The sequence below is a fragment of the Oryctolagus cuniculus genome, chromosome 15 (assembly GCF_964237555.1).
Source record: "Oryctolagus cuniculus chromosome 15, mOryCun1.1, whole genome shotgun sequence".
Classification (NCBI taxonomy): Eukaryota; Metazoa; Chordata; class Mammalia; order Lagomorpha; family Leporidae; genus Oryctolagus; species Oryctolagus cuniculus.
In genome coordinates, this window is record NC_091446.1 from 38,526,437 (window position 1) to 38,549,759 (window position 23,323).

Genomic DNA, 23,323 nt, shown 5'->3' on the forward strand with positions numbered 1-23,323 from the left:
ATGTGGGGAGCAACTCGGACTAGACTAAGTTACTGGAATTAAGACTTATTCTATGCATCTGCTCTCCCACAATATGGCGCTGGGAGAGGAGTAAACAACTTTTACACAGCTGCCTCCAGTTCGACCAGTAACCTGCAGGAGCTGATCCTGCTCCTGATTGGAGGAGAGCAGCGTACTCGGCGTGTGGGTAGCAGAGTTGGGATTGGTGGAAGAGGACTATAAAGGAGGAGAGAGACAACATGCACCAGGAACACCTGAGGAACATCTGAGCAGCCCCCGAGAGCCGGCCGGCGGTGTGCCGCTCCCCCACGGAAGTGGGGAAAGTGGCAGGGGGCACCGCCCTTCCACGGAGGTGGGAAGGTCGGTAGCCAACCTGGGAAGAACCAGCAGCAAACCTGGGGAGGGCCGAGCAGACAAAAGAACAGTGCAGGGTCCTGTGTCGTTCCTCCGTGAAGAGGGGGAGCGACAGGAAGACCTTTCTTTCTGTCTCTCTCTCTCTCACTGTCCACTCTGCCTGTCAAAAAAGATGGATTTATTTGAAAGGTAGAGTGACAAAAAGAAAGATCTTCCATCTGCTGCTTCACTATCCAGATAGCTTCAACAGCTGCAGATGAACCAGGCTGAAGCCAGGAGCCAGAACTCCATCCAGGTATCCAGAATGTGTGGCAGGAGTCCAAGCACTTAAGTCATCATCCACTGCCTTCCCAGGCATATTAACAGCTGGATTTGAATGGAGTAGCCGGGACTCAAACCAGCACTCTAACTGGAGCCATTGCAAAAAGCAGCTTAACCTTCTGTGCCACAATGCTGACCCCAGAACTGAATTATTTAAGTTGTGGGATCTGACACTAGTCCCTGGTAGTGTCAGAAATGAATCTAAAGACATCCAGTTGGTGCCTAGAGAGTTGACAGAATTGTTCAGTGTCAGGGGAAAAGCCCACACATTTGGTATCAGTTACTAAAACAACACATTTGGTAGCGCAGAAGTGGCTCAGCAACAGATCCCTAACTGGCAGCATTGGCATCTTACATGAAGTAGATCTTACCAGTATTACACCTGATTCCTGCCTTTAGGCAAATTCAACCTCATTTCCACCAGCACATCAAATGCTCTTGGAGACTGAAGGGAAGATCAGGAGAGAGGCTACAACTCTGATGAATCACAGAATTACGTTAAATTTCTCTGAAAACCTATTTTGACTGATGGCCAAAGGAAACAAAAGTCTCTATATTTAGACGATTTATAATGCCTTGTGCTATATTTTTTCCAACCAACATTTAGTGAAAGCAAGCTAAATATTTTAACTTTGTTCTCCCCTTTTCATATCTTAAAAAGCCTGGCCTAATTATGCTAACATTCTAGAAGACCAAAGAATTAGTCAAGTCTATTCCTTTTGTCATTGTTTCCTTCTCTACACACATATTAATTTTTCTAGCATCCTAAATTAAAAAGCCTTAGATTCCAAATCAGACTCATGTATAGCCTCAAGTATTGACTAAGCTTGCCCTTCTAACAAAAGTTAATGTAGCAGAAACTGAAATTTTTGAATGATTCTAAAATTGTGATACAAATGTGATGGAAAAGTTGAGCTAGTCAGTTAACATGGCAAAACAGGAAATTAATACCTGGAAACTTATCTTTCTAGACCATGGAGTCAAATTCTGGCTCCAATGATTAGAGGGTATAAACATGAATTAATCTGGATAGCCCCATAGTTCACTGACATACACAGACTTTCATGAGTATGTATACTTTTGCATATATAGTTACTGGCTTAAAAAACAATACAGAAAGGAAAAGTAAATGGTAAATTCTTTCACTCTGATTATCCAGCTGCTAGTTCCGCAAAAAAAGTTACATCCTGACTGTGACTCACAGCCAAAAGACACTGTTTTTCCTAAGAGTTCCTATTTCATGTTCCCTAGGAAGCCAGAACTGCTAACATTTTCACATTACCATCACTGATAAAGGCACAGGAATTAAACAGTTTATTTTCCGGCTGCCACCACGGCTCACTAGGCTAATCCTCCGCCTTGCGGCGCCGGCACGCCGGGTTCTAGTCCCGGTTGCCCCGCTTCCAGGCCAGCTCTCTGCTGTGGCCAGGGAGTGCAGTGGAGGATGGCCCAAGTCCTTGGGCCCTGCACCCCATGGGAGACCAGGATAAGTACCTGGCTCCTGCCATCGGATCAGCGTGCTGTGGCTGGCACACCGCGCTGGATGCGGCGGCCACTGGAGTGAACCAACGGCAAAGGAAGACCTTTCTCTCTGTCTCTCTCTCTCACTGTCCACTCTGCCTGTCCAAAAAAAAAAAAAGTTTATTTTCACAGTTGTCATGGTATGCCACAGAGAAAAATAATGAAAATCAGATTTCATATATATCTGTAGCAGTATTATTAACTATGGTTCTATTTAAGGACATTTTAGAGATGTGCAAGCATGCATACACAGATTAATTTTAAGAATAAGTGCATCTTCCAGAAAAAGTCTATGGGCCGGCGCCACGGCTCACTAGGCTAATCCTCCGCCTGCGGCATTAGCACCCCAGGTTCTAGTCCCGGTTGGGGCACCGGATTCTGTCCTAGCTGCTCCTCTTCCAGTCCAGCTCTCTGTTGTGGCCTGGGAAGGCAGTGGAGGATGGCCCAGATGCTTGGGCCCTGCACACACATGGGAGACCAGGAGGAAGCACCTGGCTCCTGGCTTTGGATCGGCGCAGTGCGCTGGCCGTAGCGGCCATTTTGGGGGTGAACCAATGGAAGGAAGACCTTTCTCTCTCTCTCTCTCTCACTGTCTAACTCTGCCTGTCAAAAAAAGGAAAAAAAAAAAAAGCCTGGATTTTCTAAAGCAAAACAAAAAAATACTAAAGATAATCAAAATAATTTCAAGGGAACAAAAATGACTGGAGTTTTGAGTGGAACAGGTTGACAAGTTAGAAATTGAAACCAGAATGGCCGGTGCCGCGGCTCAATAGGCTAATCCTCCGCCTTGCGGCGCCAGCACACTAGGTTCTAGTCCCAGTCGGGGCGCCAGATCCTGTCCCGGTTGCCCCTCTTCCAGGCCAGCTCTCTGCTATGGCCCAGGAGTGCAGTGGAGGATGGCGCAAGTGCTTGGGCCCTGCACCCCATGGGAGACCAAAAGAAGCACCTGGCTCCTGCCTTCAGATCAGCGCAGTGTGCCGGCCGCAGCGGCCATTGGAGGGTGAACCAACAGCAAAAAGGAAGACCTTTCTGTCTCTCTCTCACTGTCCACTCTGCCCATCAAAAAAAAAAAAAAAAAAAGAAAGAAAGAAAAGAAAAGAAATTGAAACCAGAATAGTTACCATTAATTCAAAGATGAGGTGCGTTTTCTCTCTCTGTACTTAAGCTGACTCCATATTCCCAGCATTTCTAGTTCTGGCTACTTCATTTCTGATCCAGCACCCTGCTAATGGCCTGGGAAGAGCAGAAGATGGCCCAAATACTTGAGCCCCTGCCACCTACATGGGAGACCTGGAGGAAGCTCCTGGCTCCTGGCTTCAGGCTGGCCCAGCCCTAGCTTTTGCAGCAATCTAGAGAGTGAACCAGTCATGGAAGATCTCTTTTTCTTCCTCTGGGTAACTCTTTCAAATAAATAAATAAATCTTTAAAAAAACAAATAAAGTCTATATAAAAGAAAACTGTGGGAAGAGAAGTCAGGTAACTTCAAGAGGTCCATCAATGACAAACTGAACACTTACATCAGAAATATTTAGGTAAAGATTGTAAAACTGCCGGCGCTGCAGCTCAGTAGGCTAATCCTCTGCCTGCGGCGCCGGCACCCCAGGTTCTAGTCCTGGTCAGGGCGCCAGATTCTGTCCCGGTTGCTCCTCTTCCAGTCCAGCTCTCTGCTGTGGCCTGGGAAGGCAGTGGAGGATGGCCCAAGTGCTTGGGCCCTGCACCGGCATGGGAGACCAGGAGGAAGCACCTGGCTCCTGTCTTCAGATTGGCGCAGTGTGCTGGCCACAGCGGCCATCTGGGGGGGATGAACCAACGGAAGGAAGACCTTTCTGTCTCTCTGTCACTAACTCTGCCTGTCAAAAAAATTTTTTTAAATAAAGAAAAGATTGTAAAACTGACACACACACACACAAATGAAAATTAAGAACAACTTATGTCAGCTGTCACAGCCCATGTTTGATGGAATTATAAAATAGACCTTATAGTACTGACACAGAAAATTCTGATTAGACAGAAATCACAAGGATAATGCAAAACAAAACTTACAGATGCTATTGACAAAAGCTCTTAACAGTTGTGATGCTGCAGATTGAAGGAAATCTATGTGAATATACTCCTAATTCAAATGGACACAGATGGTTAGTCAATACCTACAAAAACATTTTCATGCAATAATCTACTGTCCCACTCTTTGAAGATGACTGGTCCAGCAGATGGAATATCGATTCTCTCTACCTCTCTTCCTCTATCTTTGTAACTCTCCCTTTGCAATAAATAAATCCTTAAAAAAAAAAAAAAAAAAAAAAGATGACTAGCCCAAACTGTAGTATCTATGTATAAACAGCATGCTTGAAGAATGGATTCTTTGATGATACTTCCCCTAAAACATTTTATTTGACCTACAAGGTTATTTTAAAAATAGAAATGAAGGGAGCAGGTGCTGTGGCAAAGCCTGTTAAGCCACCTCCTGCAGCGCTGGCATCCCAAACGGACACTGGTTCAAGTCCTGGCTGCTCCACTTCTGATCCAGCTCCCTGCTAAGGTGCCTGGGAAAGCAGCAGAAAATAGCCCAAGTGCTTGAGCCCCTGCACACCCATGTGAGAAACCCAGAAGCAACTCTGGGCTCGTAGCTTCATACTGGCCCACCCCCGGCCGTTGTGGCCATTTGTGAAGTGAATCAGCAGATGGAAGACTGCTCTGTCTCCCCACCACAGAACTCTCCCAAATAAATAAAATGAATAATAAATCTTTTTAAAAAACAGAGGGTCGGAGCTGTGGCATAGCAGGTTAAAGCCCCAGCCTGAAGCACCGGCATCCCATATAGGTGTCTGTCTGAGTCCTGGCTGCTCCATTTTTTTTTTTTTTTAAAGACTTATTTATTTATTTAAAAGCCAGAGTTACACAGAAATAGAAGGGGAGACAGAGAGAGAGGTCTTCCATCCGATGGTTCACCCCCGATTGGTCTCAATGGCCGGAGCTGTGCCAATCTGAAGCTAGGAGCCAGGAGCTTCTTCCGGATCCAGCTCTCTGGGAAGGCAGCAGAAGATGGCCCAAGTCTTTGGGCCCCTGCACCCGCATGGAAGACCTGGAGGAAGCTCTTCGCTCCGGAATGGCCCAACTCCAGCCATTGTGGTCATTTAGGGGAGTGAACCAGCAGATGGAAGATGTTTCTCTCTCCATCTCACCCTTTCTGTAACTCTGCCTTTCAAATAAATAAAAAGTTACCCAGAGAGGGAAGAAGAGGCAGAGAGAGAGGTCCTCCATCCACTGGTTCACTCCCAATTGGCCTCAATGGCCAGAGCTGTGCCAATCTGAAGCCAGGAGCCAGGAGCTTCTTCTGGATCTCCCATGTGGGTGCAGAGGCCAAAGGACTTGGGCCATCTTCTACTGCTTTCCCAGGCCATAGCAGAGAGCTGGATCAGAAGTGGAGCAGCCAGGACTCGAACCGGTGCCTATATGGGATGCTGGCACTGCAGGCAGAGGCTTCATGCACTACGCCATAGCGCTGGCCCCTAAATAATTAAATCTTAAAAATGTGATGCACAGGGCAAGTACTTCTCAGCTCCCTGCAGGCTTCCTTCACACACTGACTAATACCCGAGTGATTTATGTAGGCACTTCAGTATCTGACTCTCGAAGTACATTATCTTTGGAAATAGCATGCTATTAAGGTTGATAATCCTTGAGGAGGTACACATTCAGGAATTCTGTGGTCAGTCTTTAAGAGTTACACTTCAGAGCTTCTTATACAGCCTTTGTAACCCAGGATGGGTACTGACGGCCAACCACCCATTAGTGAGCCATACATAGCAAGCAAGAGACTAAGTAACATATCTCTAACAAAAGGGACTAATAAACCATTCATTTAATAAATATTTACTAAGGATCTCCTATGTGCTAAGCACTCTTCCAAGAATATAACCTGAGAACGGAACAGTAATATTTTTGCCCTCATGGTGCTTATATTCTTATTTGTCTACATGGTTAGTATATAACTTCTACTAGGCCCAGCATTCTCTTGGTCTTCAATTACAAAGCTAGTGATCAAGTTTATTTTATAAAATTAATTTATAAGCTTCAAAGTTTTTATAGAGTTATTAATTCTTACCTGGTCTTGTGTTGATAATAATGTAAATAGAGTTTCCAATGCTGCTCTTCGAACTGATGATATTGTGTGATGCAAAAAAGGCCAAACACGTGGAACTAAAACTGTGAGTGACTGTTGAATACTGATAAAGAAAACACAAATTAATCTTATTCTTAGTTGAAACTCTATAGATACATTATCTAAATATTATTTTCATATGGATCTAGTGATGTTGACAATGCTTTTGATAATTTCTAAAAAATACAATTTTCACATGAACATTTCACTTTAACATCCTCATTCAAAACTGCTATTATAGCACCAGATGAGGCAGAGCAAAAGCAAAGAACTGCAGAAGGGGCCAGTGTTGTGGAGCAGATTAAGCCTCCACCTGTGAATCTGACATCCCACATGGACGCTGATTCCAGTGCCAGCTGCTCCACTTCTGATTCAGCTTCCTGCTAATGCACCTGGGAAAGCAGCAGAAGATGGCCCAGGAGCTTGGGTCCCTGTACCCACATGGGAAACCTAGAAGAAACTCCAGACTCCTGGTTTTGGCCTGGCCCAGCCAAGCCCTGGTTGTTGTAGCCATTTGGGAAGTAAAGAAAGATACTTTGTCTCTCTTCCTCTCTCTGTAACTCTGCCTCTCTTCCTCTCTCTGTAACTCTGCCTTTCAAATAAATAAAAATAAGTAATCTTTTTTAAAAAAAAGTGCAGAAATCTGAAAATCTGAACATTAGGTTCTCCTGTGGCACTAATACTATGAATTACCTTTATCAAGTTAGAACTGTCCAAAAAATTACAATTTAACTATTCTTACTCAGGAAAATGACATATGTATCCTCGCTAGTAGTTGGCCCACACTATCAGGATTGCTAATCTTTAGCACTAACTAGAATACGCTTTTGGAGCCAACTCTGCCATGTATCAAATTACCAACAGGTGCTACGTAGAAGCTGAGAAAACTGTTACCTTAATTTAGCATTATTAAGTTAAGAACACTCAAATTTCTTTCTCACAGATTAAATTTTAAATGAGGAAGTAAGCAAAGCCAAACCTAAGTTATCTTGAACTACAGGATTCATGTCACATTCCCAAGTCATTCTAAAAGTCACCTAGAATTAATTCTGCCACAGCAGCCACTGAAAAGCATCAGCCATGGCTCCAGGCTACCTTATGGCTGGGGGCCTTAACAAAAGCCGAAAGGTGACCACTGCAGCAGGTGCCTCATCAGGAACACCATGTCTGTGTGGGACTAAATCCAGGTATGTGAGCTGCTCACATTCTCCAAGGACATAGGGTCCCTCATGTTCATCAAGAAAAGGGTAGGAGGGCCACCACAGCTGTGTAGAAGGTAAAGCCACTGCCTGCAGTGCTGGCATCCCATACGGGTGCTGATTCAAGTCCTGGCTGCTCCACTTCTGATCCAGCTCTCTGCTATGGCCTAGGAAAGCAGTGGAAGATAGCCCAAGTCCTCAGGCCCCTGCACCCATGTGGGAGACCCAGAAGAGGCTCCAGACTCCTGGCTTTGGATTGGCTCACCTCTAGCTGTTGCGGCTATTTGGGGAGTGAACCAGTGGATGGAAGATGTTTCTCTCTCTCTGCCTCTGCTTCTCTGTAATTCTGCCTTTCAAATAAGTAAATAAATCTTTACAAACACCCCCCCCCCCCAAAAAAAAAAGGGTAAGGAGACACATCCACACCAAGGGGAAGTAGGGAGAGCTAAGCAGTGTCCTGGCCACTATGAGAAAAGTATCACTAAGAAGGACTGAGCCTCTCCTCTTGCATAATAAACCCTTCAAATTCCTCACCAAAATAACAAAACAAAAACGTTACCTGGAATTAAAAGGACTCATAACTAGCATCTGAAATATATATCTCTGTAGAAAAAGGCATGAACAAAAAAATGTGCCAGTATAACTATTTACTTGCTCATCCTTTGTGGTTCCCCTCAGGAAGTCTATTAACACAATTTCATTACTTACACAGGTTTGTTTATGAGCATTACTTCTTATGCTTAAACATTTACTAAATTCACATATAAAATTCTAATTTAAGCACAAGCACACACAGGCATAAAAAAAGATTCAAAATACATAAAAGCATCTTAACAAAGCCTTGTTAATAGTGTAACTATTCATGCTCCAAATGACATGCTGCATTTCTTCATACATAAGCAAGAAATTATCTGCCAAAAATCACAACATTTGAAGCACATTTTCTAATAAGGCAATTTTGAAACAAAAGATGGAAAACTGCATTATTTCACATTGAAGTAACAGAACTTTCACTACATTCTTACACGTGCTTATATTATCTAGTGTTTCTTTCACCATTCACTAAGGCCCACAGGCAAAATCAATACCACTCATTCTTTAAAATAAAAGTTTTAATGGAACATTAAAATACATTCACTCTGTTACATATTATCTATGGCTGTTTTAATATTGCAATGCCAGAGGTGTGTAGTTTCAATAGATTTTCTATGGCTCACACAAGCAAAAATACTCATTACTGAACCTTCACAGAAAAAATTTACTAACTTTTGAAAAATTAACAATCTTTGCATTTTGTAGTTTAAGGAAAGCTTTTACACAGATTTACTTAACTCCTATAGCTTTAATTAGTAATAGAAGCTTCTGAAAACTAAGAAATACTATATATGCACTACTATTTCAAGTTATCAATTCTTGTGCTTTTAGAGGTATTCATTTTGCTATTCCTATCTATGGGCTGTCCTATTAACCTAAATTCAGCATTAAAGTACTACCAATAATAGGTCAGTATTCTCTGAAACATTCTCTGTATGCTTTTTATAAACATACGATTTTCACTAGAAGTACTCATAGCAATAGAAATCACCTATAATCATCGAAACATGCACTGAATGCATGTAGGCAAAGAACAGAAATTAACTTTGTATTTTTTAAAAGTTGCACAATACTTTTTTTCTGTAACTCTAAGGATTCTATTAATGCAGACACTAATATACAAGAGCCAATCCAAAAGGTAGGAAATACACTAATCAGCTGAGCTTCATTTCAAATATCAGGATAAGAAAACTGGAGATAGCTTAAATTCAGTGTGTATTTTTGTCCTCCCCTTATCTCTGTCTGGGGCGTTTTATGTTTTCTCTTTCCGATTTATAATTACTGAAATAAAAACCAGAGTTAAGGAAATAAACATTAAAAAGAGAAAGTTCACAGAGGGGTAAAAGGATGTTCAATGGTAATTGTATTAACTAAGCTATTCAATAAGGCTAAAATCCAACATTCTGGGGCTAGTGGTAGAAATAATACGCGATGATTATATTTTTTAAGTAAAACTATTTTAGGATGGACACATTAATTATATAACCAAAGTAACCCAAGGGTAAGGAAAATGACCTTTCTAAAAGTTCCTGCCCTAAATGTGCTGGTGGCTAGAGAATAAAGAAAAGACTCCTGAAAATAGTGGTCTTTAGCATCCCATCTTACAGTGCTAGAATACTGTACATTTAGCTTAATTATCTGGAAAGGTGTATGAAGGCTTTTTACTTTATTTCACTAATTAGAAATAATTACCTGCATTGTTGGACCTGTGGATAAGTTAATAAGGATGAAAGAAGAGTCATAATACTATTTGTTGAAGCTGTTAGATCATCTAATTCCAGAAGAGCATCCCATAACGTATTTATAATGAAGGGTACCTACAAGATCAGTTTTCAAGAAAACAGATATCAATTTTACACAAAAATATTCACAAGCCCTGCCAGATTGTACCCCAGGAGCCACTACTGATTTAACAAAATATACACTTCCAATGACTACGGATGAATTAAAAAGGGAAGTTTTGAATGAAGTTAAGGAGACATCATTTGCCTTCAGCACTTCTTTATATTTCTCTTTTTAGTGCCATTCAACTCACTTTTGCACTTTCTACCCTAACCAGGATCATTATGAGCAGGAAATTCAGACAATAAAATAGCCACTACTCTATTTTATATAAAGTTAAACTTTGAAAGTAATACAGTATAGGGACACAAGACGTGTTCTCTGCAAAGCAAGTTTAGTGCATTTAAAAAAGTACTAACCATCATGAAAAGAAAAATTTAGTTTTTGAGCTCTGAAAATACTGCTTGCTCTACTTCCAACTTTGTACTCTAGTTTTCATAATAAAATGAAAAAGTTAGTTAGATCTTATAGTTCAAAAGCTGGACCTGTATTAAAAAACCAAAAGCCAAGAACTAAAATCAAAAATCACATAGGTCTAAAATTCAGGAATAAAATAAAGAAGAATTAGCAGCTTTCATCCCAAGGAAATTCTCTGTATATTATGTACACAAAGGGGGAAGCAGATTAATAGATTAATTCACTCTTCCCAAAGACAGTATATAATCCAGATTGCATGCAACACAAGGGTGTCTGTCACAAGAAAATTAAGGATGAAAGAGAAAAAGGTACTCAATATTTTTACTAATATTCCATGTCCCAACTGTAAACATGCTCTATTGGAATAAATGTAAAAATATTTAATTTACCTTTTGAGTCTGAAGATAGACAAGGCTTTCTACTACAGGCACTAATGATGCTGCAGCAACAGCTCTGACATCATCATCGAGGTCCTGGAGTCCTTCAATTATTCTAGTTAAAACTTTAGGCAATAAAGTATTAATTACATCCTGTAAAACAGTACAAAATAGATTAATTTTCTATGTAACAATTATTGTATTTAAACATTTATTAAATTTGCCACATGAAACCAGACATTCTAATATTTGCTTAAAAAATCAGGAAAGGATTGTATTAACAGAGCCCTACCTAACAAATCCCTTTAAAAAAAAATTTTTTTTTTTGGACAGGCAGAGTTAGACCAGTGAGAGAGAGTGAGAGACAGAAAGGTCTTCCTTCCATTGGTTCACCCCCCAAATGGCTGCTACGGCTGGTGTGCTGTGCTGATGCGAAGCCAAGAGCCATGTGCTTTATCCTGGTCTCCCATGCGGGTGCAGGGCCCAAGCACTTGGGCCACAGCAGAGAGCTGGACTGGAAGAGGAAGAACCCAGACAGAACTGGCGCCACAGGCAGAAGATTAGCCTAGTGAGTGGTGGCACCAGCCAAAAATTTTTATTTTTTAAAAGATTTACTTGAGAGGAAGAATTATAGACAGTGAGAGGGAGAAACAGAACCATCTGCTGGTTCACTCCCCAGATGGCCGCAACGGCTGGAGCTGGGCTGATCCAAAGCTAAGAACTTCTGGGTCTCCACCATGGGTCTAGGGGCCCAAGCACTTGGGCCATCTTCTACTGCTTTCCCAGGCCATAGCAGAGAGCTGGATCTGAAGAGGAGCAGTTGGGACTAGAACCGGTGCTCATATGGGATGCTGGCGCTGCAGGCAGATTAACCTACTGCACCACAGCACCGGCCCCACAAATCCCATTTTAAAATGATAAAAACAGCATTAAGTATTGTATCATTTAATAGGATTTAAAACATCAGAACAAGGGCAGGGACATTTAGGCTAGCAGTTAAAGACACCCATATCTCCAGGTTCAATATACCCAGTTCTGGCTCCTGACCCTAATTTCATCTAAATGCAGACTCTGGGAAGCAATGACTATGGGTCAAGAATTTGGGCTTCTGGCACCCACATGAAGACCTGCATTGAATTCTCAGTTACTAGGTTTTGCCCAGCTCTTTCCGGTTGCTGTGGGCATTTGGGAAGTGAACCAGTGGATGGGAGCTCTCTGTCCACCTCTCAAAACAAGCATCAAACATGTTTTCTAGGTAAGACTATAAATATCTTATGAACACACACACACACATATATACACCAGTGTTAGAACTTTAGTTTCCATTTCTCATTCAATGCCACTGACACCCAAAGGAGGTATAAGAGAATTAGGAAAGAAAAGCCATATCTTCCTGCTTCTCTTTTCTTTTTTAAAAAATATTTATTTGAAAAGCAGAGTTACAGACAGAGGGAAAAACAGAAATATCTTCCATTTGCTGGTTCATTCCCTGAATAAATGTTAAGGGCCAAGACTGGGCCAGGCCAAAGCCAAGAGCCAGGAGCTTCACCCAGGTCTCCCAAATACTCCCAGGGTCCCAAATACTTGGGTATCCTCTGCTGCCTTGCTAGGAGCATTAGCAGGGAGCTACTAGATTGGAACTGGAGCATCAAGGACTTAACTAGTGCTCATATGGGCTGCCAGCATTACTTGCAGCAGCTTAACCTGTTGCACCACACTGCTGGCCCCATGCTTCTATTTCAATCTAATCTTTTTATTTTCCCCATGATAATCAGTCCCCAGAGATCACTCCCCTGATTATAAACTAGGACTCTTACTGAGAACTGGTCATGCTATTAAATGGGTAACTTTTCAAAATCCAGGAAGGCATTTTCCATTTGCATGTAATTCTGTTTTCTGCAGAGGCTGAGAGTACAGAAAAACAGGTTGTGTTCTTAGGGGAAAACAGTAGGGAGAAGGGACTAAAAGGGACAGAAAAAGCAGAGAGAGAACACAGAGTAAGTGAGTGAGCTTGGATCTATGGGCATTAATGAGAAAGAAATGTGTGGCTGTAGAGAGGAGAGGAGGGGGAGGGGAGGGGAGGGGAGGAGAGGAGAGGGGAGGGGAGGAGAGGAGAGGGGAGGGGAGGGGAGGGGAGGGGAGAAAAAAAGAAAAAGAAAAAGAAAAAGAAAAAGAAAAAGAAAGAAAACCTTAAAAAAATTTCAGGGACTGGGGTGGGCATTGTTGTGTCATAAAGCCACCGCCTGCAACACCAGCATCTCGCAAGGGTGCTGGCTGGAGTCCCAGCTGCTCCACTTCTGATCCAGGTCCCCATTAATGAGCCTGGGAAAGCAGCACAAGATTGCCTAAGTGGGAGAACTGCACTGCACTCGCCTGGGAGAGCTATAAGCTACTGGCTCCTGGCTTTGGTCTAGTTCAGCCCAGATTGCTGTGGTCATTTGGGGAGTGAACCAGCGGGTGGAAGACCTCTCTGTCTGTCCCTCTGTAATTCTCCCTTTCAAGTAAGTAAAATAAGTCTTAAAAAAAAAATTTCAGGGATTAGCATTGTGGCATAAAGGGTAAGCAGCCAACTGAGATACCAGCATACCATACCTGACTGCTCCACTTCTCACCCTGCTCCCTGCTAATGCACCTGGGAAAGCTGTGGAATGATGGCACAGGTCCTTGGGGCCTTCCACCCATGTGGAGACCTGGATGAAGCTCCTGGCTTCTAGCTTCAGCCTGGTTCAGCCCTGGCCATTGCAGTTATTTGAGGAATGAACTGGTGGATGCAAGATCCCTCTCTCTCTCCCTCTCTTTCAACTAAGTAAAATAAACCTAAACAAAAACCAAAGGCCTGTCAGTTTTCCTTGAGATGGGGAGGTTCCATTCTGATACACAGTTAACAAGGTAAGAGAAAAGCTAGTTCAGAGTATTAAGAAGTCATAATGGAAAGTAAGGTGTGCAGTTCAATCCCATAGGCCCTGAAAATGCTGGCCAATTCTATGAAAAATTAAAAGAAATTAAACAGGTGTAAGAAAAAGCTCAGTGCTGGTCTCCATCTAGTTCCTCATTCATAATCTTTCATTCAGATAGAACATACTGGTACCCCAAACTGAAGTGCCTGGGTTCAATTCTTGGCTCTTGAGGATTCCAGCTTCCTGCTAATATATACCCTGGGAGGCAGCAGTGATGGATCAATAGGATTTCTGCCACCTATAAGGGAGACCTGGATTGATCTCCCACAGCTGTGGGCACTTGGGGTGCTCTCTCTACCCCTCAAATGTTTTTTATATACATGGATAAAAATTCCTATAACATAATCCTCCCTTTACTTTCATGCCTCTTTCTCTTCTTCTTCTGGGGCTGGCACTGTGGTATAACAGGCAAAACCACATCCCATATGGGGACTGGTTTGTGTCCAGGCTGCTCTACTTCCATTCCAACTCCCTGCTAGTGGCCTGGGAAAAGCAGTGGAATATGGCATCTCCAAGTGTTTAGGCACTACCACCTACATGGGAGACTCTGATGAAGCTTCTGGCTCTGGCCTGGCTCAGTACTGGCCATTGCAGCCATTTGGGGGTATGAATCAGTGAAAGGAAGATCTGTCTCTTCCCCCCTCTTTGTAACTCTGACTTTCCAATAAATAAATAAATAAATCTTATAAAAAAAAAAAAACCCACAGGCATAGTGAGTAAAGCCACCATCTTCCACTTGTGATGCTGCCAACGTCCCGTATGCAGGCCAGTTCATGTCCCAGCTGCTCCACTTCCAATCCAGCTCCCTGCTAATGGCTTGGGAAAGGCAGTGGAGGATGCCCCAAGTGGTTGGGCCCCTACTACTCATGTGGGAGACCTGGAAGAAGCTCCTGACTCCTGGCTTTGGCATGGCCCCATCCCAGCTATCATAGCCATCTAGGGAGTGGCCATCTGGGAGTGATCTGGAGAGAATTAGAGAAGATCTCTAACTCTTTCAAATAAACAAATCTTTACACACACACATAATGCTGACATACTTAATCACAGGGTCAAAGCAACTATTTGTGGAAGTTTTTAATTCTGTCAGCAAGTCTATGTTGAAACAGAGAAAAAGGGAAATGTTTTACTAGCATTTCATACTGGAGTTCTAAGCCAATGTTTCACAAACATGTAGGATGTGTACATAGATTAGCTAAAACTATTAGTTTACCAAAAAGTTTACAAATAAAATAAGCTTTTGTGGGTCAATTTAGGAACCCAATTCCTAGCCATAATATGACAAACAGCATATCAGACAGTTTACAATAAACTAAAAAAATACAACAGTTAGCACCAACTATGTGAATTTGTGTGTACTTTCATCCTACAGTATGGCAATACAATAAACCCTGTACTGTGAAACACAACCTCCAGTTTCTAGTTCTGGTACTAACCTTAACTAGCTTTGTAAACTTGAGCAAGGCATGTAACTTCTCAGAACTTGTCTCCCTATATGAAAATGGTAAGGATGCCTGCATTTTCTTTTTATTAAAGCCTTATTACAAAGATAAAACAAGAACACATTCTCAGTGTGACAAAAACATGATATTTGGTTGTCTGCTTTTATGCTTACTGTAACTTTTTCATGTCTACTTCTGTATGTATCCTGTATAATTCAGCATAGGGTCTTTTTTCAAGATTTATTTATTTGAGAGAGTTACAGAGAGAAATATCCTTCCATCGGCTGGTTTACTCCCCAAATGGCTGCTGAAGCTGGGCCAATCCAAAGCTAGGAGCCTGGAACTTTTTCCAGGACTCCCACGTGGGAGCAGAGGCCCAAGCACTTGAGCCATCTTCTACTGCTTTCCCAGGCCATAGCAGAGAGCTGGATTGGAAGAAGAGCAGCTAGGATATGAACCAGTGCCCATAAGGGATGCTGGCACCACAGGAGGTGACTTAGCCCACTAAGCCACAGCGCCAGCCCTAGCACAGGGTCTTAACAACCTCAGAACTTGTATTCAAAAATATTTAAATGAATTAAAAAAGTCAAATCATGAAAAGCAATGAAATAATTAAATGCAACAATGGATTAGAGAAGAAAAATCATCCTTGACTTTAAGGGGCCAACAACATAATTAAAAATCTTAATTTAAAAAAAATATTTATTTGAAAGTCAGAGTTGGGGTGGGGGGAGAAGTGAAGACAGAACCATCCACTGGTTCACTACCCAAATGACTACAACAGTGGGGCTGGGTCAGACCAAAGTCAGGAGCCTGAAACTTTATCTGGGTCTCTGAGGTCAGAACAAAGACCGAAGTATTTGAGCCATCTTTTGCTGTTTTCTCTAACACAGTAGCAGGCAGCTGGATCAGAAGCAGAGTAGTGAAAACATCAACTAGTACTCCAATATGAGACACTGGCATTGCAAGCAGCGGCTTAACCCACTGAAGCACAATGCCAGCCCCATGATTAAATTCTCAAGCAGTACCACCTACCTCTATTACATTGTCTTGAGAAGGCAAATCTTTGAAGGACAGGCTTATCTGTAACACTAAAAATCTAGAACCACTTAGTTTAACTAATGAAAATAAACCAAGAGAAAAAAAAACCTTCCACACAATCTTCAAAAAAAGTATTTACCTGACGAACTGCTAATGCATACTTTATTCCCAGCAGACCACCATGTCTAACTTCCCACTGTTCCTGTGTAAGTAATTTTAGCAGTACATCCACAGTCTTATGAACTCCTGTTTCATTCATGTGTTTTAAAACCACACCCAATGTCTGTGCACACGTTTCACGAACTGGTGCCACAACCTACAGATGTAAAGAAAGAAAATTCCTAATTACAAAAAACTTACTTAGTAGAATTTGAAATTTGATTGGGCAAAGTCTCACTTAGGTGATACTTACTTCATCAGAAACAAAGTCTCCAAATCTGTCTAATGCAAAAACACAAAGGAGTCTAATAACCAAGTCTTCCAACCATTCTTGGTGCTGCTGAATCATCTGTTAACACATAATCATTCTTCAATAACAGAGATCACACTTTAAAGACTGGGAGGATCACTCATTAGAGATTGGGGGGATAGTTTAGGTCAAAAATAAAAAATATTGGGACAGATTATTTTAAACTGTGGGGACAACCACCAAAAAGTAGATTAGTTCCAATTATTATCTTTATACTAATCACATCCTCGTTGATTGCTGATTCTTAAAATGCATGGATTTGATGTTATTTATACACAAAGAGAAAGCAATTATGTAAATTTGCTGATACAAGTATCCCTGTCATATACCTATATTAACAGTTTTTACAAACATGTTGCTCATTTTTCATCTTTCTATAAATAATTTCTTTGTACCATTCTTACTGTTTTCCTCATATTCATCTTCCCATATTTCTTCTTATTTACCTCTCATTCCTACTGCATAACCCATACTTTTGTTACTTCCATATAATGAAAAAAAGAGGCCAACTAGCAAAACTTGATGCTAATTGTTGTTTTCATACACTTACCTCTTCTAAAGTGCTGTCTCCCATTTTACCACCACTTTTCCCATGAGCTTTAAGAATTTCCCTAAGTCCTGTGCCTGCACCATGTCGAACCTAAAAAGAACCAAGAAATAGCTGGCAGATTTTAAATGTTTAAGAAATGCAGTTTAACTTTTTTTTTAATCTGAAAAAGGGATACTACTGGACTTTTAAGAAACTAGAATAAACCGAGTGATATTTTTAGAATATATACACAAAACCAAGCTCTAAAACTAAGATCCAAAGCTATCAGTGATAAGTGCCAAAAGAAAATTCAAGAAAAATGTCTCATGGTTAATGCTTCACTATAGCCCAGGGACAAATCCCTTTTCTCAGAGATGAGGACACTTTCTCCAGTCTCATTTGAAAGAGAACAAAATTGTACACTGACACTGTTTCTACTTATTTAAGACCCCATTCAGGAACAGAAAGGCAGCTAAAAGGAATTTCAAAGGAATTTCAAAGCTGCCTCTCCTCTCTCTATGTAACTCTAATTTCAAATAAATAAATAAATCTTTAAAAAAAAAAAAAAAGTGAGGGGCTGGCATGGTGGCTTAGCTGGTTAAGCTGCTATCTGTAACACAAGTATTCCATATGAGTGCCAGTTAAAGTCCTGGCTGTTCCACTTCTGATTCAGCTCCCTGCTAATGGCACTGGAAAGCAGAGAAAGATGGCCCAAGTGCTTGAGCCCCTGAACCCTTGTAGGAGAGCCAGAAGAAGCTCCTGGCTCTTGTTTTTGGCCTGGTCCAGCTCAGCCATTGTGGCCTTTGGGGAACGAACTAGTGGATGGAAGATCTCTGTCTCACCCTATCCCTCTCTCTATAACTCTTTCAAATAGATAAACAAACAATTGATTTCAGCATATGATTAAAAGGATATTAAAGGTAAAAAAATCAGTCTAAGGCCGGCGCCGCGGCTCACTAGGCTAATCCTCCGCCTAGCGGCGCCGGCACACCGGGTTCTAGTCCCGGTCGGGGCGCCGGATTCTGTCCCGGTTGCCCCTCTTCCAGGCCAGCTCTCTGCTGTGGCCAGGGAGTGCAGTGGAGGATGGCCCAGGTGCTTGGGCCCTGCACCCCATGGGAGACCAGGAAAAGCACCTGGCTCCTGGCTCCTGCCATCGGATCAGCGCGGTGCGCCGGCCGCGGCGGCCATTGGAGGGTGAACCAACAGCAAAGGAAGACCTTTCTCTCTGTCTCTCTCTCTCTCACTGTCCACTCTGTCAAAAAAAAAAAAAAAAAAAAAAAAAAAATCAGTCTAAAGTTTTCTACTCAAGATGTGCCCTGGGTCCTAATAATGCCACAGGTGAATGTCAAAGTATATTGTTTTTGACACTATTACCTTCATTACCACAAAAAATAAAGCTGAAGAAACCTTACCTCCCAGGATGGATTAAAAAGGTCATTGCAAAGCTCTTCACAAAAGCTTTCCAGAGGCCATTCATTTGTCTGAATCAGAAAAAACAAATTACTACTAGTTCAAAAGGTCTACTTAATGCTAACAACTTAAGTAATTCAATAAAGTATATTTATTTATAGGCTTAGTAATAGTAATCTGGCTTTAATAATTTTTATTACTTTTTTTTTAACTTTCAGTGAAGTAAAGAAGATTTTTACCAATAAAATGTCTCTCAGCTTTATCAATACTCTGACAAAATCAGTTTGAAAAAATATAAATAATTTTAATAGACACTTTGGGTTATATTTCAATAGTACCTCTTCAATTAAGGAAGAACTTTCTGGAATATTATCAATCAAGACTTTGGAATCATTTGCAGACTGATTAATAACAACATTTGCTATTTTCCGTCTCTTTTCTTCTGGCTCCCCATCAGTGCTATCATTGCTATTAAAAAAAAAAAGTCACCATTTTAAAAAGTGAATAAAAGATCATATGAACCACAATGGTTTAAGAGACTCCATCTTTAGAACAAACGTTTTAGCACATTCTGCTTACATGGTTTACTTAAAATCTCATGTTACCAAATAATAAGACTATTTAATATTTTTTGAGCAAAATGGAATCCTACTACTAGATCAGTGAATTCGTCCTTTAAAGCTGGATCTCAAATTTAACACATTACTTTTCTTCATCTTCTCAACCAGCTCCCCTCCTTTTTAAACTCTTAGTCCTACAAGCAAAATCCACAGTGTGACATTAACTTTTTCAAGGTTTTTGGACTCTGGAGACAACTAATACACTGAATAATACAATATAATCTTACTAGTTCTTGGAAAATATAGAGATAATAAAAGGTCCAGAAAATTTGAGGAAATGTCACTTTATGACTTAAAAACCAAAATACCAAGACTAGCCAAATTACAAAATATTAGCAAAGAGATTAAGAAAGGAGAGGACAGGTAAAACTATCATTACTCAATATTAAAATAAACGGATCATCAGCAGATTTTAAAGCATATACAGCATTTTTTCTCTAAGTATTTCTCCTCTCTATCTCAGCAGACATGATTTGTTTGGCCAATGATTTTCTATAAAGTGAGGAAAAAGAAATCTGAGCCTCCCTAACCTCATCTTTCTTTACGTTCTCTTAATTCTCTCTAATCTGGTAGCCGCAATGGTCACCTTCCACCTTTGAATTGTTGGACATGTTTCCACTTCTAGGCAACTGCCCCCTCTGTTTGGAGTATCTTTTTAATAGATAGTCACACAGCTAGTACCCTCAATTCTTTCAGATTTTCTCTAACGTCACCTCTATGAAGTTGCCCCAGACCATCCCATCTAAAATTTTAAGCTATCCCCAAAAGTCTCAGTTTGCAGATCATCTCAGATTTTAGATTTTCTGACTAGAGATGTTATGTGCTTGATTTGGCAGCACATATACAGATTAAAGACGTTCAACCTGTATATGATCATAAGTGGTTCACTTAAAAAAAAAAAAGTAGTTAATGAACTCAATGACTTTATACTTTCTTTCCCAGAATAAGATTAAATAAGCAAGCTTGGATTATTATCCATATTAGTTCCCAATCTAGGGAACAGGTGATGTAATACCATGACAATTTGTACTTTACTAATGCAGTGAATGTTTTTAATTTTTGATCCTTAGACCATCCCTTCACTTCATTTCTATTACTCTCCATTTTGTTCACTGAATTTTCTATAAATGCATTTACACTTGTTTGCTTGGCCTGGAATGCTTTCCCTCATCTGGAACTGATAAATAGTAAGAAAAAGTAGCTGGGAGAGGGCAATTGACATAGTGACTAAGTCACCACTTGGGATACCTGCATCCCAGGAGAGCCTGGGTTCAAGTTCTGGCTCTGCTTCTGATTCCAATTTCCTGCTGATATGGACTCTAGGATGCAGCAGGTGATGGTTCAAGTATTTGGGTCTCTGCGATCCACGTCAGAGACTTAGACTAAGCTCTGCACTACTGACTTCAGCCTGGCTCAGCCTTAACTTTCCCAGGCATTTAGTGAGTGAATCAGTGGATAGAAGATATTCATATTCTCTCTCTCCCATCCCCTTTTCAAATACAATGAAAATAAATTTAAAAATTAAATTAAAAAATGCTGCACAAGTTGACATTTCTAGGCAAGTGATTTTAGTCTCTAGTAACAATACCTCTGACAACTGAGCAATAAAAATCCAAATAGTACTCCCCAGCTAAACACATCAGCAAAATGTTTTTATGCGTTAAACAGTCAAGCTACAAAGCAATATTGTTTTAAGCAAACAAGCAGAAAAAGATTACTACCTCTTCTCATTAGTTTCCACTGCATCCTTGGATCTCTGTTTCCAAAATAATTTGGCCATTCTTTTAGCTTTGTTCTTCTGTCTATTGCTCATTCCTGCTCGAAATTCTGAATCAATCAATTCAGCTGCCTGGAGAGTCTAAAAGAATAAAAGCATGCTGAGTTTGAACTTCTGAAGTTAAAATAAATACCTGTAGTCTGAGCCTCAGAAGTGGGTAAAGTCTAGCAATTCCAGTATACACAGAATGAACACAGGCTTTTTCGACAATCTCATGCTCTTCAGCTGTCTAGCCATACCATAATTTCAACCTCTTCCTCCTTTTCCTGTTCTTTCAAGTTCCAATGAATATGCATGTTTCTTAATTTTCTTATTCCACAGATGTAGTACAAATGTATGATTCTAACCCACAGAAGGTTTTGAAGAGGTGAGACGTGAAAATAACACCACTAAATGTCATGAGGATAAATGATGTCAATAAAAAAAACTGATTATCATTATCTCCTAAAAAAAAGGTTAAAAATAATTATAGCCGTAAGAGATTGGTCTAGCATCTTAGACTCAATTGAGCCCATGTGCTCCTTTCTCTTAGCCACTCACTGTCTACTTCTTTTCCACTCCTGGGATACACTGCAAAGATTATATGAAAAATACTTTAAGCCAATGCCTATAAATCCTTTCTGTGCCTAACTGTAAGAATCAAATGAAATTTACATTTCCACAAGCAAGTAAGATTACTGGTAAGGATGCTCTGCTATAGTCTTGGTCTAGGAAATATTAACACATATACAAGGCAATGCAGATGACATGAGCCAATGGAAACAGCTAACCGTAAGCAACTTCCTTCCCCTAAAGGTCTATAGTATTATATAAAGTTACTCAAACTTGAACCTTGGGGCTGGTTGGCGTTATGGCTTAGTGGGTAAAGTTGCTGCCTGTGATGTTGACATCCCATATAGGTGCCAGTCCTGGCAGCTCTACTTCCAATCCAGCTCCCTGCTAATGGCCTGGGAAAAGCAACAGAGGATGGTCCAGGTGCCCCTGTCATCCACATGGGGGATCCAGAAGAAGCTCCTGGCTCCTAGCATCGGCCTGGCCCAATCCTGGCTGTCGTGGCCATCTAGAGAATGAATCAGTGGATGGAAGACCTCTGTCTCTCCTTCTATCTCTGTTGTTCTTTTCAAATGGATGAATACATCTTAAAAATAAATAAATAAAAATAAAAAAAATCCTGGAACTTACAAACCCCAAACTGCACTGTCCATCCTGATTCCAACTATTCCGATGTCTGTAGCCCACTTTCTCTATACCTGCCAATTCATGTTATTACAACATGCTCAACTGTCCATACTATGATCACACTACTCCATTTTAAAAGATTTATGTATTTATTTGAAAGGCAGAATGAGTGAGTGAGTGAGTGAGTGAGCGAGAGAGAGAGAGAGAGAGAGAGAGATCATTCATCTATTGGGTCACTCCCCAAACGGCTACAACAGCGATAAGAACTCTATTTGGGTCCATTATGTGGGTAGGAGGGGCACAAATACTTGAGCCATCTTCAGCTGCCTTCCCAGGTGCATTAGTAGGAAGCTGGATTGGAAGCAAAGTAGTTAGGACTCAGACCAGCACTCTGATACGGGATACCCACATAACAAACTGGCTTAACCTGCTGCAACACAATGCTGGTTCCACATTACTGAATTTTTATTTTCTTTTATTTCATCCTGTTTTACTCTTATGGTATTTTATGCTTTATTTCTACCCAATTTCCTTCTATTCCTTCCTAATTGTCATATTTCTGCCTTTTAAAAATCTCCTTTTCCCCTTCAGTATGACAGTTTTTTCCCTTATCTATGAGTTATTCATCACAGATACCCTGATCCTAGGAAATGTAAATCACAAATTCCGATGGTTACAGGACAAACAGAATCATTCTCCACTAAAATAAATGAGAAGATGAGGGACTCATGTTTACAAAGCAGGAATTCTTATTAGGGCCGATGAGCCCCTGAAAGGATATTGGGGAAGAGGAGAAAGAGTACTTGCCCACTTCAAATTTAATATTTCATTTAAATATGCACCTTTCTAAAGGGAAGGCCAAACAGCTTTCACAAGGGCTTGAAGAGTTTGGCATAAAATAAAGTAAGGAAGCATATGTGGGGCCAGCACTGTAGCAGAGCAGGTTAAGCTACCTCTGCCTGCCAACACTCGCAACGTATACCAGTGCTGGTTAAATCCTGGCTGCTCCACTTCTAATCCAGCTCCCTGCTATTGTGTTTGGGAAAGCAACACAAGATGGCTCAAGTGCCTGGCTCCTGTACCCACATGGGAGACCTGGATGAAGCTTCTGGCTT

General features: G+C 41.0%; 1 protein-coding gene across 5 annotated transcripts in view; it reads right to left on the minus strand.

Moving 5' to 3' along the window:
• Positions 1-23,323, minus strand: part of BTAF1 (B-TFIID TATA-box binding protein associated factor 1) — a 98,802-nt gene that overhangs the window by 48,414 nt on the left and 27,065 nt on the right. For all 5 annotated transcript variants that reach the window (XM_051823360.2, XM_070057621.1, XM_051823362.2 and 2 more), the window contains 9 exons: positions 20,974-21,110; positions 18,971-19,100; positions 18,635-18,703; positions 17,244-17,333; positions 16,637-16,732; positions 16,364-16,540; positions 10,800-10,940; positions 9,844-9,968; positions 6,302-6,422 (listed from right to left, as the gene is read on the minus strand). In XM_051823360.2, the coding sequence (XP_051679320.2) occupies positions 6,302-6,422; positions 9,844-9,968; positions 10,800-10,940; positions 16,364-16,540; positions 16,637-16,732; positions 17,244-17,333; positions 18,635-18,703; positions 18,971-19,100; positions 20,974-21,110 (1,086 nt within the window). The remainder of the gene's footprint in view (positions 1-6,301; positions 6,423-9,843; positions 9,969-10,799; positions 10,941-16,363; positions 16,541-16,636; positions 16,733-17,243; positions 17,334-18,634; positions 18,704-18,970; positions 19,101-20,973; positions 21,111-23,323) is intronic.